This window comes from Triticum urartu, chromosome 3, assembly GCF_003073215.2.
Source record: "Triticum urartu cultivar G1812 chromosome 3, Tu2.1, whole genome shotgun sequence".
In the NCBI taxonomy this organism is placed as follows: domain Eukaryota; kingdom Viridiplantae; phylum Streptophyta; class Magnoliopsida; order Poales; family Poaceae; genus Triticum; species Triticum urartu.
The window spans coordinates 717,804,268-717,823,320 of record NC_053024.1 but is presented as its reverse complement, the minus strand read 5'-3'; the positions used below and the strand labels follow the sequence as shown (position 1 = coordinate 717,823,320).

At 48.6% G+C, this 19,053-nt stretch overlaps 1 protein-coding gene across 1 annotated transcript; it reads right to left on the bottom strand.

Moving 5' to 3' along the window:
- Positions 1-4,822: 4,822 nt before the first annotated feature.
- On the bottom strand, positions 4,823-16,517 carry LOC125547278. Its single transcript, XM_048711221.1, is given in 12 exon segments — positions 4,823-4,858; positions 5,461-5,535; positions 5,648-5,698; positions 5,785-5,823; positions 5,951-6,067; positions 6,164-6,253; positions 6,331-6,426; positions 6,501-6,542; positions 6,632-6,751; positions 7,936-8,118; positions 8,405-8,827; positions 15,588-16,517. Coding segments are annotated over 12 exon segments (2,202 nt in total).
- Positions 16,518-19,053: the final 2,536 nt, after the last annotated feature.

Here is a 19,053-nt window from a genome sequence, read left to right as displayed (position 1 = left end):
TTCACGGAGATGAGTTTATGCGCATATATATGAGCGCTTGGGTCTGTATTGTGTTTAAAAAAAATTAACATGTCACCCTTGAGCTGGGTACACTTCCGTAAGACAAACACATGGCAGTACAGCAATATAGCCAGGTCGAAGGCGAGAAGTATGGAAAATCTGCACCACATTGTGTCGCGCCCGACACAGAAGCGTATCGTCTCCTAGTCATCTAGGAGCAGGAGACCGTTGCATGACTGGCATACAGTGGCGACGAGGCTAAGAAGGACATATGGGACCAATATCCGACCTTGTGGACGAACATGCCAGGGAAGGCCTGCCATGGAAAGTAGTACTGGAGGGAGAGCCTGTGAGTGTCAACAATGGCCTGCCACGCATGGCAAACACACTACGACACGACGACATCACACCCGGACAGGCGGCTAAGAATGTCGAGGAGCACATCATAGGGGAAGCACATTCTGTTGTCGTCGCCGTATGTGTCCATCGTCATGATGAATCGATGACAAAATCGATCAGTCGACGCCCAGTTTTCGTTATTGTGTGCAGGGCACGTCGGAGGAAAGCGACGCGTTGCAAGGGGCTCAGTTTTTCTTGTCTCGAGCGGTCGATGCAAGGAGCTCCATCTTGGATGTCAGGGTGGCGGTCTTGGATGGTGAGGTTGCACGGTTTATTTGCGGCGAGCAGCGTGGCAGCGATGGTGCCATCTGCTCTTGGCTATGTTGTTATCACGGGGAGGGATGGCGGATGGCCCTTGTTTTGTCGTGGCTTCTGCGATAGCGATCCCGTGGTCTTGATCTGAAGGCTTGCGCCAGGTAGCTTCCCCACTGTGGGTTGGGTTGGCAAGCTTCATCCCACGGGTGGTACGTGTGTGGGTTTGGCACCGGCATCATCGGTACCTACGGGTGTCTCTTACCTCTAGGGGGGGAGGCATTGTTGTGGGTCCCCGCACAATTCTAGGGGTTCGAGGTGAAAACCCTAGTCCGTCTCTTCGAGTCAACAATGGTGCACGGCGTCATCACCTTCTCGAGGGCGTCGTCACCCCCCCCCCCCCCCCCCCCCCCCCCCCCCCCCGGTTGTAGATGGCCTATGGTGTAGGGCTTGCCTTTACCCTGGCATAGTGCGCCCTTGTCTCTGGCCAGGGGTGGATTTGGTGTTATCCTAACTTATTACTCCATCCATTCCATAATGTAGTGTGCCCACGTTTCCTGAGATCCAAATTTGACCGTAAGTTTAACTAACGAGACTGACTACGGCGGGAGAAAAAATTATATCACTGAATTCATACCGAAAATACGAATTCAGTGGTATAATTTTTGCTTCTGCCGCAATCGGTCTCGTTGGTTAAATGTACAGCCAAATTTAAATCTCAGAAAGCGCGGGCGCACTACATTGTGAAATGGAGGGAGTACTATAAAACACATGAATACTATGCCTAGATGACACTCGGACCGGAAATCAATGATGTTGGGACCACGCCCATCGATGTTGGGATGACAGACAGGGATGCTGAAACCAGCGTCACAAAAAACTACAGCTAGACGATTACGATGCTTCAAGCAGTGAGAGCACATGCTTGAAGCCGCGACACCTATCGACGTCGATGCTAGAACCACCGGCACCAAACGCTGCGACCAACGGCGACCATTGTTGACAGCGAGAGCATGGGCTGCATTGCCACAGCTAATTGCTGCAACTAGCTGCACAAAAACCTACAACTGGGTGGCAAGGACGCTGCAATCGGCTCCGACGCTGATGGCTGCGGGTGAAAGAAGGTGCAAGCTACCTCGCCAAAAAAAAGGTGCAAGCTGCTAAGAGAGGACGGCGTGGGGATCACAATGTTGCCGCGAGCCTACGGTGGCGGGGCCTTCGACCGCACGCGAAAGGAGAAAGGGGCGACAAATGCACGCAACCAAGGGAAGAAGAGAGCAAGGCGAGAGATGAGAGCTGTGAGTGGTATTTGCGTTGTCGAATAAATGGCTCGCTAGGCCACCGATCTGACGGTTGAGTTGGTTGACCAGTGCTGAGCATCACCCATAGAAGATTTTGCTGAGCTGAGTAACCAGATATAAGAGAAGAGTTGAGTGATGAGCAATCAGTATGTTCGGAATCAAATATATAGTTGAGTGCGTTTAAGTAACCAGATAAGAGAAGAGAGTATGATTGTAATCTGACAAACAATAATAAGGATTACGTATACCTAAAAAAAATTTATGATACATTATAAGAGGAAATTACACATGGTAACTACTGTTTTCGACATCTAATCTTGGTTTGCAACATTGTGCCACATCCTGTGTGCATATCAAAGCACCGACTCCGGAGGGAAGAGCCATGTTGTTCTAGAATACTTACAAAACTTTGACGGGCTAGAAGTACCGCACTTCATGTTGAACACATTGCCCGTGTCCATAAAATAAATTGCATCTTCCTCCACCTCTCCACAAGGTGCTGGGATAGACTTAGAGAACTCCATGCTAAGGAAGAGTGCTCGACCACCGCCTAGCCCTCCTGTAAGTGGCACCCAAGCGTGTGTGCTAAAGTCTGCTTCAAAAACATCCACCTGGAGAGTGATCCATACAGCGTCTGAATGGAGGTGATCTGGATGAAGGCGCCGACGATGTCTTACCATGAGTAGCTTCCCATGCGACTCGAGGAGGTGCCGGCTGATTATGGTGATAGGTTCAACATCATGATCAAATTCAACAGAGCAATTGATATAGGTCAAGTCATTGTCTTCTTCTTCATCATCATCCTCTTCATTGAGACTGATGGCCTCCTCTTCTTCTTCCTCCTCCTCTTCATTCTAGTCATCGTCATGATCATTGTCCTCCTTGTCAGAAGTGGTTTGTGATTCATAATTATCATAGTAGAGCGATTTCTTGATAACACGTGCTCCCATTGTAACCACGGGCCTTCCGTCCCCGTCCAATGCGAGGTCAAGGGGGATGAGGTCCTCAGCCTCAGTGATGGCGTATAGTTTATCAGCAAGGAAGGCGATGTCAATGAGATAGATATATGGAGTTGTCGGTGGCTCCGACGTCCACACGCCCTTCCCTCGCTGGAACACAATGAGCGGATGCTTCCTATTGTTGGTGATGACTGCAACGAAGTCATCGACCGTGGAGCGCATGAGGAACTTGTGGATCGCGGACCTGTCGTCGATGATGACGGCGTCGAGCTCAGGCAGCGGCAGAGACCTGTCTGTGAAAGGATTATGCAAGACATAGTTGTGCACGACATAGTGCATCTTGTCATCCTCGGTGGTGTGGTTATGGCCCAAGCTGAGGGCGAGCCAGTCGTTGGTGGAGCCGACAGACCTGGCGTTGTCGGGTACGCGGTGGGTGTGGCCGCTGTAGGGGGCGATAATGACGTTGCTACAGAGGGGAGTCCAGGGTAGCGATTGCACTTGGGGGTCGGTCGAGTGCCATGGGCGGCAGATGGCGCCGTCGGCAGGCAGCGAGCGCGGTTGGCCTGGTCAGGAAGGTTGGCCACCACTTGGTCGAGGATGCTCCGCGAGAGGCTGCAACATTGCAGAATAGACGACGCCAAGCCCATGTAGAAGAAGCGTATTTTCTTCTCTTCGAGATTCGATCGTATTGGGTATGCAGCCTTGATCGTATATATACACATATTCGCGTTGTTGGTTAGTTCGTCAGTTTTCAAGAGAGCTTGTGTCTGCACTGATGCTAAAAAAATATCAAAAGTTTCCAAGCTGGTTTGGCTTGCTTCTGAAGTAATACAAGTTTATTTTAGTCAAAGATTGAAGTTAGTATCCGTGTAGGATTTGTACTGTGTACTATACTTGGTTTTCTATATGTGAGTCCGGTACGAGTACGTCTAGGTTTGTACTAGGTCGGCTGTTCATGCCTACACCGTAAGAACTCTCAAGGAGTACATGACATCGACACGCTGCTTTCCCGGCTTTACCGACTTCTCACAACCGCCACCGCTGCAGAGCAAATACGTCAGCGTGCAACAACGCTGGGGAACGTGGGTCGCTGAGATCACGGACCGCTGCAGATAAGAGCCGATATGCATCGCATTTTTTCACCCAGCAGCGCAGGCGGCATAGGAAATATTATGTTGGCCTGCCCCCATGACACCAACGCCTGACTCAACTTCCCCGCCGGCCTACCATTGTTGGCGCCCGTTGACTCCCGGGTGGCCACCGCACGGGAGATGCGAGAAGATTGGGAGGCTCGCGAGCGCCTCTAAGCGGAGCAAGCCGGCAAGGCGTACATGGTGGAGCTCCGCCTCCTGTACCCAGAGAGCCGGCTATACAAGAAGAACGTGAACGAGGCGACAGAGGACATCGAGCTTTCCTCCAGCCACTCAGACTATGAAGGCGGTGGTAGCGGAGTGGGTTAGGCAATGCTGGTGATGAGGGCCATGGCGGTATGATTGGAGGGCTTACAGAATCAGGCTGGGAGAGGTTGGAGAACAAGAGCGATAGTGATAGCAAGTAATTTTAGTAAGTTTGTATGCAATCTAGTCCAAATTTTGTTTAAGTTATCTAAAGTATTTATGTAAAATATTTCGAACCAAGTTTGATGTAGTAGTTTGAACCAAGTTTGCATCGAATGTTTGATGTAGTAGTTTGAACCGAGTTTGATGTAGTAGTTTGAACCAAGCTTGATGTAGTCCCTTGTTTTCAGAAACCACAAATGTAAACTAGAGCCAAGCATCATCCACAATTTCAGACTGTTGGGCTGGTTATGTAATACAATCATCCTATTAGTTACTTCTCGCTGTCAGATGAGTTAACGGATCATAAACACTCATTTCAAACCAAAAGTGACAAATCCAGTCTTCCCCTAGCTCAAAACTCGAAGGGTCTAAAGGGAACAAATCCATCCTGCAAAGTGGCACCCATATAAGAGCAAGTACAATAGAGCCGAGTCAGCTGGCTATAAACAATAAACTAGTATATTCATGCTTAGTTGGAGGAAGAGAAAAAGGGAGAGAAGATAAGCGGGCTCTTGGTGAAGAGCCAGCTCTAGCACGTGCTCCTAGACACTTTGTGAGAGTGAAAGGTGGGTCATATAATAAAAAAGTAATACACTCTTCTAATCAACTATTACACATATTGGCTATAAGATGGGCTATAGATAACATGGCAATGACTTATAGCCAGCAGCTAACATGGTTAATAGTATAGCCAGCTGTTGGCTATATGGTCTTGTCACATCATCTATATCCAACTTTATAGCCAACAAGTACAATAGTTGCATGTAAATATGTGCTGCTTGTTTTATACATGGCCTACCTTTCTCTCTCATAACATGCCTAGGAGAACGTGCTGCAGCCGGCTGTTAATCAGTAGCCTGCTTCCCTTCTCTCTCATCCAACACATCCAAAATATAATATTTAAAGGCTTACAGCCCGCCTACGTCATCCTATTTGTACTTGCTTAAGGTGGAACCTTTACTTTGACAATAAATACAGTTATTAGCATACCTCTTTGTTCAACTTCAACTGATTTGCTATCTCCACCTTCTTCTGAGCATACTGAGCCATGTTCATTGGTTTATGCTGAAACAAGGGATCCGGTAATATAACAACAGGGTCATGATGACATATAAATTCATAGGGGATTTTCCTCAAAAGAAAAAGTAAAATCATAGAGGATTCATCGAGACAATACCAAACTGAAAGATAACTTCCTAAACACACCCTGAGCTTTCTCCTCTTCGTCCTACACAAAGGTCGTATCAATGTCAACAACCTATTGCAGTTAGGTATGTATCACCATGTCTAACACATATACAGTATCCTACTTACAGTCAGATCAATGCCACCCTCCAGGACAACAGAGTAAATCTACAAAGGTAAACAGATGAAATTAGACATTTGGCAATATGTTGCACATTCCATTTTCACAACATAAAATCAATGTTAGTGGCTATACAAATTTGCACAACAGCCCCAAATTAAGAAATCAGCTTACCATTTCTTGCATCGTTACAAAGATATGGCCCCCATTGAGTTCAGCATGTAGTACTGCTTTGTGTACAGGGAACTCGCCAGACTCATAAACTTCCTTCACAGCCTCTTTGTAAGTTCTCTGAAATATTTGTGAAACCATAAGAAACAGGCATAATCACAAAGCATGTCAGCCGTGCTCTATTGCACAATTTTTTTGATGTATTAGGATGCTAACATTTTCTTTAGCGACAAGCCTCCAGATCTCAAAATAGAGGAGATCTATGTCCTTGAGGGACGCACCCATTTCCAGCTCCGTAATGTACTCCTGAATCAAATGGACCAGATTGTAAGTACAACCAGCAATTAACACCACCTCAATTAGCAGAAGAGAAGATATCCTACGTCATAAGCATAACCAGCTAATTTTTCAGTCATATGGGGAAAGCCAGTTGCAATCCTCAATGCTTGCCTCCATGCTCTAGTATCCCATTCTATCCACTGAAGTGAAAAGAAGTTAATCATCATGTGTATGTATATGACTAATTTCGCAATTTTCTGTGAGGCATACTTACATCCTTAGTCCTGCGATCCAGATGCAAAAAATCTGCAATCCACTGTTGCAAGATAGAAATCTATCACTTTAAAAACAATCCAGCCACTCATAATATTTTTAATTCCAACAGCTTGATCACATAATGCATACCTTGATTTTCTTTGAAATTTCTGCATAGTACTTGACATAAACATCATCAATTTTATATGTATGATAACGTGAGTGGTACTCATCGTGATAGCAGTACAGGTTTCCACTCCTACCAGGCAGCTACAAAAAAGAAAGGGACAAGAATCAGATGACACGTCCAAAAAGGCACAAAAGTGCAGATACTTAATGGCTACAGTGTGGTGAGATGACATGCTTTTGTCTATAGAAGTAACTGACTAAAGATCCACATTTTTTTCCTTCTAGTATAGTCTAGCTTGCTAGAAATAGTACCGTACAATTAAATGACCTTTAACAACTCAATCCACTGAGACACCGACATGATATAATTCAGAAGCAATTCAAACATCAACAAATTTCAGCAGCCAGTGTTACCGGTGAAATGAAAGAGATAAGAAGTTTGAAAATAGCAATGTTTGTGAAAACATCCAAGGTGAGCCTTGGACTGCTCCCTACAGTCATAGAAGTAACTGACTAAAGATCCACATTTTTTCCTACTAGTAAAGTCTAGCTTGCAAGAAATAGTACCGTATAATTAAATGACCTTTAACAAGTCAATCGACTGAGACGCGGACATGATATAATTCAGAAGCAATTCAAAAGTCAACTAATTTCAGCAGCCAAAGTTACCGGCACGTGATTGTTAAACCATACAAGGTAACATACCTTTGAGCCCTGGAAAGCTCCCTGCGGTCACAGAAATCATGATACGTTTATCTTCTAACGCTGAACCTCAGCTTTAAAACTAAGGCAATCAGGGAGGTTCAAGAACCAAGTGGGATACACTTCATAGCACTTCACCACGACTTAAGGTTACATACGAAATGGCTAAGAACCAATCAATTTTAAGGGATCACTCATTAAAATTAGCAGCTACACTAGTCCAGAGTTTGAATAAATATGAAAAACTGGGAAACTTTTCAAATCCAACACCGCAAGTACTATCATCCATCAGCAGCCACAAAGCAATGGCAATAGATACAAAATCAGTGTTCAGAAACCACAACAAAGAATAATAGAATATTGTGATGCAAGTCATACAATCATCATCTATTAAGATTTAAGAATAAGCTGTTTGAAAACAGTTTTAACTCGTACCACAAACCCATGGATCAATTTTCTATAGTAGCGCTGCAGCTGTGGTTGGAGTCAATGAAGTAAAATGAACTATCTCATTGATTGTCAGTTTTCACGGTGTGTGTTGAAATGATTTCTGAACACCCATGATTATGATAACCAAACAAGTCAATTGCATGACCAAATGTAGATGTAGACAGTATACTTACGAAATTACGAGGGACAATCCGTTGGTAGTCATTCAACTCAACATTGTGGGTGTCAGCACGATGGATGTACCACTCAAACTTTTCATCATCTTCTAACCGCTGAAAGTACACCTCCTCGTGAAGTTCATCATCAGTGTATTATTATGGTTCCTTAAGTTCATGTGCACACTCCGGCCTCACAGCCTACACATGGATGATAAAAACATGAGATAAAGGGGGTGTTCGGAATCTCTCCCGTCTGCTAACTCCGCTCCGCGCGAGGAGCATGGTCTGAGCCGCTCCCAGCAATATTGCTGGCGCTCCGTCCGCTCCGGGAGCTGCTGTGGCGGAGCTGAGAGTATCCGAACAGGGCTAAAATCATCCACACATACTAAACCAGAGGACTGCATTTGCTGCTATGACAAGTACAAACTTTAAAACATACATGGATTAAAATGAACGGTGACTGATCGATACAACATGTAGGTACCTTGTAATGAGCGATGCGATAGCGTGCAAGGCGCACTTTTATCTTGTTGTGTTCCTCCCATGTCAAATAAAGTGGCAGGTCAGTAGGATACTCGTCCTCCTTCTGAATATTGGCAAGCAAAAGTTGACAATCCTTGGCCTGGTCTTCCTTGCTGAGAAGGAAGTGCGGCCCGAAACACTGCTCGCTTTCTTCTTGTGCCGGCTCTGTTTTCAGCAGCAGATCATAATCTTGGCCCGCTTGGATGGTGCCCTTCATGTCTATCGCATGAGAAATCTGATCTTGGCCCCCTTGGATGGTGCCCTCCATGTCTGTCGCGTGAGAAATCGGATCTTGGCACCCTTGGGTGGTGTCCTCCATGTCTCCATGGTCGTGGGCAGTGGCAAGAGCATCGGAAGATGACAGGGGAAGGTGCTTGCGGCGCCTCTACTCCCCTGTCCACGCCTTGTTTGTTCCATCTCCATCGTCGGCCAGTTGGCCAATCTGGACGGGCTTCTCGTGCAGCATCTCGATCGAACGAACGAACGATCGCGGGACGGGACGAGGCGGCGAGACGGGTCTGGCAGCGTCGATTTGCTGGCGTGGGGGACGTGGCCGGAGGCGACTGTAGGCTGCAGAGGACGGGGGCAGGGGCGGGGCGTCGACGTGGCGTGGCAACGGAGACGGCGACGGCGTGAAACCCTAGATAGCCACTTGTCGAGAGATGGAGGGCTCTTGTTTGTTTGGGGCACTGGGCATTTGCTGCAAATCGAAGGGTTTTCTAAACGGAATATGTTTCATCTCTAGCACAAATTCAGTGGAATATTTAGGAGCGCCCATATATATTTATCAAACGCCTGGAATTCTTTACTTCCCGTGCGCTTTTTTCTTCTTCCTCCATGGGTCTGCGCCGCCCTCCCCCGGTGTCGCCCACCACCATCGACTGAACCTCTGCACCCCGGCAAGCCGGCATCCGCCGTAGATGATGTTGTTAGGTGCCTCCACTAGTAGGAAAGAGCCTAGTACCAGTGTTGGAAAAACATCGTTACCGGCGCGGAGGGGAGACGCTGATAGTATAACGTCAGCGATAAGTCTCACTAGCGCGTCTTCCTCCAACACCAGCAGTAAGGTCTTACTACAAGCGTGTGTGGGCCACGCCAGAGATACATATTTTATTGTTGGCGTCTCATATATGTCAATGCCACTATCTAGAGTGTTGGAATTAAATCACTTCCCAACTGCAAAGTCTCATGAACATGTGAGATCACTGGAGTACATTGATGTCGTCGTGAGAACCAGGCATGTCAAAGAAAGCATGCCAAATCCACAAGTCCTTTGATGCCGCTGCTTCGAGTATGATGGTGGCCTCTTTGATGTGACCTTGGTACACCTCGCGCAAATCTTTGGTGCGGTTCTTCCGTTTGACAATGCTTGCAATCAATTGAACCAAGCATACCTAGAAAGCTTCTTGCCGCTCCAATAACCATCATTTTTTCTGTATCTTGCAGATTTGATTTTCTCATATACTCTGCTCGTGTTTGATACCCAATTTACGGGGACCAACCCTCCACGTGAGTTCGCGATATACTCCAAATCGACAAATCTAATGATTTGTCCTGGGGCAATGATTTTGACCTGACCAAGATTGCCAGCTGAGCCGTCGAGGAGAGCGATGTTGCCGAAGACGAAGGTTTGGCCAGGTAGGAAGGTCATGCCGACGTTAACCCGCTTGTTGATCGTAATCCCCATTGGCCCGTCCCGTAAACCTTCCGCTGGCTGGCCTATGATGCATTTATTGAAAACAAATAAATGCATTGTACCTTAACATCTCTAGTTTAATACCACATCGCTAAGCCGGCGCGCCGCTGACTCCTTTATATAATTTTCTTCTTTTACATGAACAAACATCTGCGTTTGCGGGACTCTATTTTGAGGATATGCAGGATCGATGTGAGACTTCACCTGCTCATAGCTTGTGAAGGTTGAGGGAGTCCTGGACTAAGGGGTCCTTAGGCATCCGGCCTGTTACTCATTGGGCCGAACTGATGGGCTGTGAAGACATGAAGACCGAAGACTATACCCGTGTCCGGATTGGACTCAACTTGGAGTGGAAGACAAGCTAGGCGATCGACTATGAACATTCCCTCTTATGTAACCGACCTCATGTAACCCTAGATCTCTCCTATGTCTATATAAACTAGAGAGTGATACGTCTCCAATGTATCTATAATTTTTGATTGCTCCATGCTATAGTATCTTCTGTTTTGGACATTATTGGGCTTTATTATTCACTTTTATTATTCACTTTTATATTATTTTTTGGACTATGAGTAGAAAAAGCCGGATATGTATAATAGAGCAACCATTTGGAATAGCTCCAAGTGGAACGTGGTAGCAGCATCTACGATATGACATAAAGTTTTTCGAAGTACATGCGGATCTGATTGTTGCAGACCCGTTGACTATAACATCTCTCACAAGCATAACATGATCAAACCCAGAACTCTTTGAGTGTTAATCACATGGTAATGTGAACTAGATTATTGACTCTAGTAAACTCTTTGGGTGTTAGTCACATGGGGATGTGACCTTGAGTGTTAATCACATAGCGATGTGAACTGGATTATTGACTCTAGTGCAAGTGGGAGACTGTTGGAAATATGCCCTAGAGGCAATAATAAATTAGTTATTATTATATTTCCTTGTTCATGATAATCGTTTATTATCCATGCTAGAATTGTATTGATAGGAAACTCAGATACATGTGTGGATACATAGACAACACCATGTCCCTAGTAAGCCTCTAGTTGACTAGCTCGTTGATCAATAGATGGTTACGGTTTCTTGACCATGGACATTGGATGTCGTTGATAACAGGATCACATCATTAGGAGAATGATGTGATGGACAAGACCCAATCCTAAGCCTAGCACAAGATCGTGTAGTTCGTATGCTAAAGCTTTTCTAATGTCAAGTATCATTTCCTTAGACCATGAGATTGTGCAACTCCCGGATACCGTAGGAATGCTTTGGGTGTACCAAACGTCACAACGTAACTGGGTGGCTATAAAGGTGCACTACCGGTATCTCCGAAAGTGTCTGTTGGGTTGGCACGAATCGAGACTGGAATTTGTCACTCCATGTGACGGAGAGGTATCTCTGGGCCCATTCGGTAGGACATTATCATAACGTGCACAATGTGACCAAGGAGTTGATCATGGGATGATGTGCTACGGAACGAGTAAAGAGACTTGCCGGTAACGAGATTGAACAAGGTATCGGGATACCGACGATCAAATCTCGGGCAAGTATCATAACAGTATACAAAGGGAATTGTATATGGGATTGATTGAATCCTTGACATCGTGGTTCATCCGATGAGATCATCGTGGAACATGTGGGAGCCAACATGGGTATCTAGATCCCGCTGTTGGTTATTGACCAGAGAGATGTCTCGGTCATGTCTGCATGGTTCCCGAGCCCGTAGGGTCTACACACTTAAGGTTCGATGACGCTAGGGTTATAGGGAAGGTATGTACGCGGTTACCGAATGTTGTTCGGAGTCCCGGATGAGATCCCGGATGTCACGAGGAGTTCCGGAATGGTCCGAAGGTGAAGATTGATATATTGGATGAAGGGTTTTGGAGTCCGAAAGTGTTCCGGAGGTACTGGGTGATGACCAGCATGACCGAAAGGTATTTCGGGAGCCCCAACAAGTGTTGGGGGGGCTTCATGGGCCAAGGGAAGGGGGCAAACCAGCCCACTAAGGGGTTGTGCGCCCCCCTCACCTATTCCCACGTGACCAGGGGGTTTGGGGCGCCCCATCTAGGGTTCCCACCTCCTGGCTTGGGGGCCAAGTCACCCAAAGGGGAGAGCCCATCTGCCCTGGCCGCCGCCCCCCTAGGGGAAACCCTAGGGCGCCTCCCCCTCCCCTTTGCCCCTATATATAGTGGAGGTTTTGGGGCTGCCCAACACACGAGTCTCTCTCTCCCAAGGCGCAGCCCTACCTCTCTCCCTCCTCGTCTCTCGTAGTGCTTGGCGAAGCCCTACTGGAGTACCGCACTCCTCCACCACCACCACGCCGCCGTGCTGCTGCTGGACGGAGTCTTCCCCAACCTCTCCCTCTCTCCTTGCTGGATCAAGGCATGGGAGACGTCACCGGGCTGCACGTGTGTTGAACGCGGAGGCGTCGTTGTTCGGCGCTTAGATCGGAATCGACCGCGATCTGAGTCGCCACGAGTACGACTACCTCATCTGCGTTCTTGCAACGCTTCCGCTTAGCGATCTACAAGGGTATGTAGATGCACTCCCCTTCCCCTCGTTGCTAGATTACTCCATAGATTCATCTTAGTGATGCCTACAAAATTTTAAATTTCTGCTACGATCCCCAACAAGCACATGCTGGAAGCCGCGACACCTGTCGACGTCGATGCTAGAACCACCGGCACCAAACGCTGCGGCCAACGGCGACCATTGTTGACAGCGAGAGCATGGGTTGCGTTGTCATAGCTAATTGCTGCAACTAGCTGCAAAAAACCTACAACTGGGTGGCAAGTGAAGGAAATATGCCCTAGAGGCAATAATAAAGTTATTATTTATTTCCTTATATCATGATAAATGTTTATTATTCATGCTAGAATTGTATTAACCGGAAACATAATACATGTGTGAATACATAGACAAACAAAGTGTCACTAGTATGCCTCTACTTGACTAGCTCGTTAATCAAAGATGATTGTGTTTCCTAACCATAGACAAAGAGTTGTTATTTGATTAACGGGATCACATCATTAGTTGAATGATCTGATTGACATGACCCATTCCATTAGCTTAGCACCCGATCGTTTAGTATGTTGCTATTGCTTTCTTCATGACTTATACATGTTCCTATGACTATGAGATTATGCAACTCCCGTTTACCGGAGGAACACTTTGTGTGCTACCAAACGTCACAACGTAACTGGGTGATTATAAAGGAGCTCTACAGGTGTCTCCAAAGGTACATGTTGGGTTGGCGTATTTCGAGATTAGGATTTGTCACTCCGTTTGACGGAGAGGTATCTCTGGGCCCTCTCGGTAATACACATCACATAAGCCTTGCAAGCATTGCAACTAATGTGCTAGTTGTGAGATGATGTATTACGGAACGAGTAAAGAGACTTGCCGGTAACGAGATTGAACTAGGTATTGGATACCGACGATCGAATCTCGGGCAAGTAACATACCGATGACAAAGGGAACAACGTATGTAGTTATGCGGTCTGACCGATAAAGATCTTCGTAGAATATGTAGGAGCCAATATGGGCATCCAGGTCCCGCTATTGGTTATTGACCGGAGACGTGTCTCGGTCATGTCTACATTGTTCTCGAACCGTAGGGTCCGCACGCTTAAAGTTACGATGACAGTTTCATTATGAGTTTATGTATTTTGATGTACCGAAGGTTGTTCGGAGTCCCGGATATGATCACGGACATAACGAGGAGTCTCGAAATGGTCGACACATAAAGATTGATATATTGGACGGCTATATTCGGACACCGGAAGTGTTCCGGGGAAGTTTCGAATAAAACCGGAGAACCGGGGGGTTACGGGAACCCCCCGGGGGGTTAATGGGCCTCATGGGCCTGAAGTGGAGAAGAGGAAAGGCAGCCAGGGCAGGCCACGCGCCCCCTCTCCCCCTAGTCCGAATTGGACAAGGAGGGAGGGGCGGCGCCCCCCTTTCCTTCCTCTCCTCTCTCCCTTCCTTCCCCCTCTCCTACTTGGACAAGGAAAGGGAGGGGAGTCCTACTCCCGGTAGGAGTAGGACTCCTCCTGCGCGCCTCCTACTAGGGTCGGCCGCACCCTCCCTTGGCTCCTTTATATACGGGGGCAGGGGGGCACCCTAGGACACACAAGTTGATCTTCGTGATCGTTCCTTAGCCGTGTGCGGTGCCCCCCTCCACGATATTACACCTCGATCATATTGTAGCGGTGCTTAGGCGAAGCCCTGCGACGGTTAAACATCAAGATCGTCACCACGCCGTCGTGCTGACGAAACTCCTCCCCGAAGCTTTGCTGGATCGGAGCCCGGGGTGCGTCATCGAGCTGTACGTGTGTCAAGAACTCGGAGGTGCCGGAGTAACGGTGCTTGGATCGGTTGGACCGGGAAGACGTATGACTACTTCCTCTACGTTGTGTCAACGCTTCCGCTTCGGTTTACGAGGGTACGTAGACAACACTCTCCCTCTCGTTGCTATACATCACCATGATCTTGCGTGTACGTAGGAAATTTTTTGAAATTACTACATTCCCCAACAGCAAGGACGCTGCAATCGGCTCTGACGCTGATGGCTGCGGGTGAAAGAAGGTGCAAGCTACCTCGCCAAAAAATGGTGCAAGCTGCTAGGAGAGGATGGCGTGGGGATCACGATGTTGCTGCGAGCCTGCGGTGGCGGGGCCTTCGACCGCACGCGAAAGGAGGCGGGGGCGACAAATGCACACAACCAAGGGAAGAAGAGAGCGAGGCGAGAGATGAGAGCTGTGAGTTGTATTTGCGTTGTCGAATAAATGGCTCGCTAGGCCACCGATCTGACGGTTGAGTTGGTCGACCAGTGCTGAGCATCGCCCATAGAAGATTTTGCTGAGTTGAGTAACCAGATATAAGAGAAGAGTTGAGTGATGAGCAATCAGTCTGTTCGGAATCAAATATATAGTTGAGTGCGTTTAAGTAACCAGATAAGAGAAGAGAGTACGATTGTCATCTGATAAACAATAATAAGGATTACGTATACCTAAAACTTTTTTTTCATGATACATTATAAGAGGAAATTATACATGGTAATTACTACTGTTTCCAACATATAATCTTGGTTTGCAATATTATGTCACATCCTGTGTGCATATCAAAGCACCGACTCCGGAGGGAAGAGCCACGTTGTTCCAGAATACTTACAAAACTTTGACGGGCTAGAAGTACCGCACTTCATGTTGAACACATTGCCCGTGTCCATAAAATAAATTGCATCTTCCTCCACCTCTCCACAAGGTGCTGGGACAGACTTAGAGAACTCCATGCTAAGGAAGAGTGCTCGACCACCGCCTAGCCCTCCTGTAAGTGGCACCCAAGCGTGTGTGCTAAAGTCTGCTTCAAAAACATCCACCTGGAGAGTGATCCATACAGCGTCTCAATGGAGGTGATCTGGATGGAGGCGTCGATGATGTCTTACCATGAGTAGCTTCCCATGCGACTCGAGGAGGTGCTGACTGATTATGGTGATAGGTTCAACATCATGATCAAATTCAACAGAGCAATTGATATAGGTCAAGTCATTATCTTCTTCTTCATCATCATCCTCTTCATTGAGACAGCTGACCTCCTCTTCTTCTTCTTGCTCCTCTTCATTCTTCTCATCGTCATGATCGTTGTCCTCCTTGTCAGAAGTGATTTGTGATTCATAATTATCATAGTAGAGCGATTTCTTGATAACACGTGTTCCCATTGTAACCATAGGCCTTCCGTCCCCATCCAATGCGAGATCAAGGGGGATGAGGTCCTCAGCCTCGGTGATGGCATATAGTTTATCACCAAGGAAGGCGATATCAATGAGATAGATATATGGAGTTGTCGGTGGCTCCGGCGACCACATGCCCTTCCCTCGCTGGAACACAATGAGCGGATGCTTCCTGTTTTTGGTGATGACCGCGACGAAGTCATCAACTGTGGAGCGCATGAGGAACTTGCGGATCGCGGACCTGTCATCGATGATGACGGCGTCGAGCTCAGGCGGCGGCAGAGACCTGTCTGTGAAAGGATTATGCAAGACATAGTTGTGCACCACATAGTGTATCTTGTCATCCTCGGTGTTGTAGTTATGGCCCAAGCCGAGGGCGAGCCAGTCGTTGGTGGAGCCGACAGACCTGGCGTTGTCGGGTAGGCGGTGGGTGTGGCCGCTGTAGGAGGCGATAATGACGTTGCTATAGAGGGGAGTCCACGGCAGTGATTGCGCTTGGGGGTCGGTCAAGTGCCATGGGCGGCAGATGGCGCCGTCGGCACGGCAGCGAGCGCAGTTGGCCTGGTCAGGAAGGTTGGCCACCACTTGGTCGACGATGCTCCGCAAGAGGCTGCAACATTGCAGAATAGACGACGCCAGGCCCATGTAAAAGAAGCGTATTTTCTTCTCTTCAAGATTCGATCGTATTGGGCGTGCACCATAAAAGGAGTTGGGCTGTCTGAATCCTACACGTACTCGCGTTGGTTAGTTCGTCAGTTTCCAAGCTGGTTTGGCTTGCTCCTGAAGTAATACAAGTTTATTTCAGTCAAAAATAAAAGTTAAGGTAGTATATGTACATACTACTTGGTCAATGCATTGGTAAACAAAAAATGTTGGCTTTCTATATGTGAGTCCGGTACGAGTACGTCTAGGTTTGTACTGGGTCGGCTGTTCATGCCTACACCGTAAGAACTCTCAAGGAGTACATGACATCAACACGCTGCTTTCCCGGCTTTACCGACCTCTCACAACCGCCACCGCTGCAGAGCAAATACCTCAGCATGCAACAACGCTGGGGACCGTGGGGTCGCGAAGATCACGGACCACTACACATATGAGCCAATATGCAACACATTTTTCCACTCGGCAGCGCAGGCGGCACAGGAAATATTATGTTGGCCTGCCTCCATGACATTGACGCCTGGCTCAACTACCCCACCGGCCTACCATAGTTGGCGCCCGCTGACTCCCGGGTGGCCACCGCACGGGAGACGCAAGAAGATTGGTAGGCTCGCAAGCGCCTCTAAGCGGAGCAAGCCGGCAAGGCGTACACGGTGGAGCTCTGCCTCCTGTAGCCGAAGAGCCGGCTATACAAGAAGAACGCGAACGAGGCGACAAAGGACATCGAGCTCTCCTCCAGCCACTCAGACTATGAAGGCGGTGGTAGCAGAGCGGGTTAGGCAATGCTGGTGATGAGGGCCATGGCGGTATGATTGGAAGGCTTACAGAATCAGGCTGGGAGAGGTTGGAGAACAAGAGCGATAGTGATAGCAAGTAATTTTAGTAAGTTTGTATGCAATCTAGTCCAGATTTTGTTTAAGTTATCTAAACTATTTATGTAAAATATTTCGAACCAAGTTTGATGTAGTAGTTTGAACCAAGTTTGCATCGAATGTTTGATGTAGTAGTTTGAACCGAGTTTGATGTAGTAGTTTGAACCAAGTTTGATGTAGTCCCTTGTTTTCAGAAACTACAAATGTAAACTAGAGCCAAGCATCATCCACAATTTCAGACTGTTGGGCTCACCTTCGCCTATCAGGGTACCCTATCAGGGTGCTCATCTTCGCCGACCCGCCGGCGGCTATGGCGTCTCCGGCGACGTCACGAACCTCTGCACTCGGGTGGAGGGCTGGCCACCGGCTCCAGCCACAACACCGGCTGGAGCAAGGACCTAGGCGCAGCGACCGTGGCCCGCGCCAACCGTGTGAAACCTCTCCAGGCGGTGGTTCAGAACCTGCACACTCCCATCGTGCCCAATGTCGACCCCGCTGCTGCCGCGACCGAGCTCGAGGAGGCACACGTGGCCTGCTCGACGGGGCCAAGGAGCTTGCCGCCATGCAGCACCGTATGGAGTCCGTGCAGCGCGAGTACACCACCACCCATGGCTTCAATTCGGCTGCTGACGGGCGCAGCCGGCTCGGGGAGGTGCAGTGTCGCGGCGGGGCCCTCGGCCAGATGCTAGGCGTGAACCGGCCCACATATAACACCCCTGTCATCCGCGGCCAAACTAGGAAGGCCTGGAGGGCGAAGGGCTGCAGCAGCAGCGCGCCCATGACCTCATTGCTGTTGCGGACTAGCAGCATGCACAATGGGATCCGCTCCAGCCGTCTGCCTTTGGCTCGAAATCCCCTCGCCTTGGATGGACAACCAGCAGCCGATCGAGGGTCCTAGGCCCACGCAATAGGCATCTTCCCTGCATGGCAACAGCCATTGGAGCCTGCTGCAAGGCAGTCGGGGTAGACGCAACCGTGACTAGGCAACTGTCAATAGCCGGGTGGACGCACCGACTGGTGGGGCTCCCCACTAGCCAACTCGGCAACCCCTGCCCGTCCGGCGGGACCGGTCGGCCTTCGTGGGGCCGGTTGCGCGCCCTGCGGCCACTGACCGATTGGGGCCTCGCGCACCCCATGACGAGCATGATGCTCGCTACCGCATCGAGCGGTTGGGGCGCTCCCTCGCCCTAAAGGAGGAAGTACTATCGGTCTGGCCTGCTTCGGGCCGCGCATCCGTGAGGAACCTTTTCCCAAGGGTTTCACGCTAGCTCGCGACACCCTCAAGTACAACGGGTTCACCAAGCCGAAGGATTGGCTGACCGACTACATCACGGACGTCGGCATTGCTGGCGGCAAGAAGCACGTGGCAGTGCACTACGCACCCCTAATGCTGCTTGGCTCGGTCTGGACGTGGCTGAACAGCCTGCCGGCCAACAGCATCAACACCCGACTCGACTTCGAGGAGGTGTTCGTGCGCAACTTCACCGGCATGTACAAGCGCCCCGGCCGCCCCAGCTAGCTCTCTTTATGTCCAGGAGAAGGGCGAGTCCCTCTGCGACTACCTCACGCTGTGGACGGAGCTGCACAACTTCCGCTAGGGGGTCCATGAGGTACATGCGATCCAGTACTTCATCGAGGGGTGCCGAGAC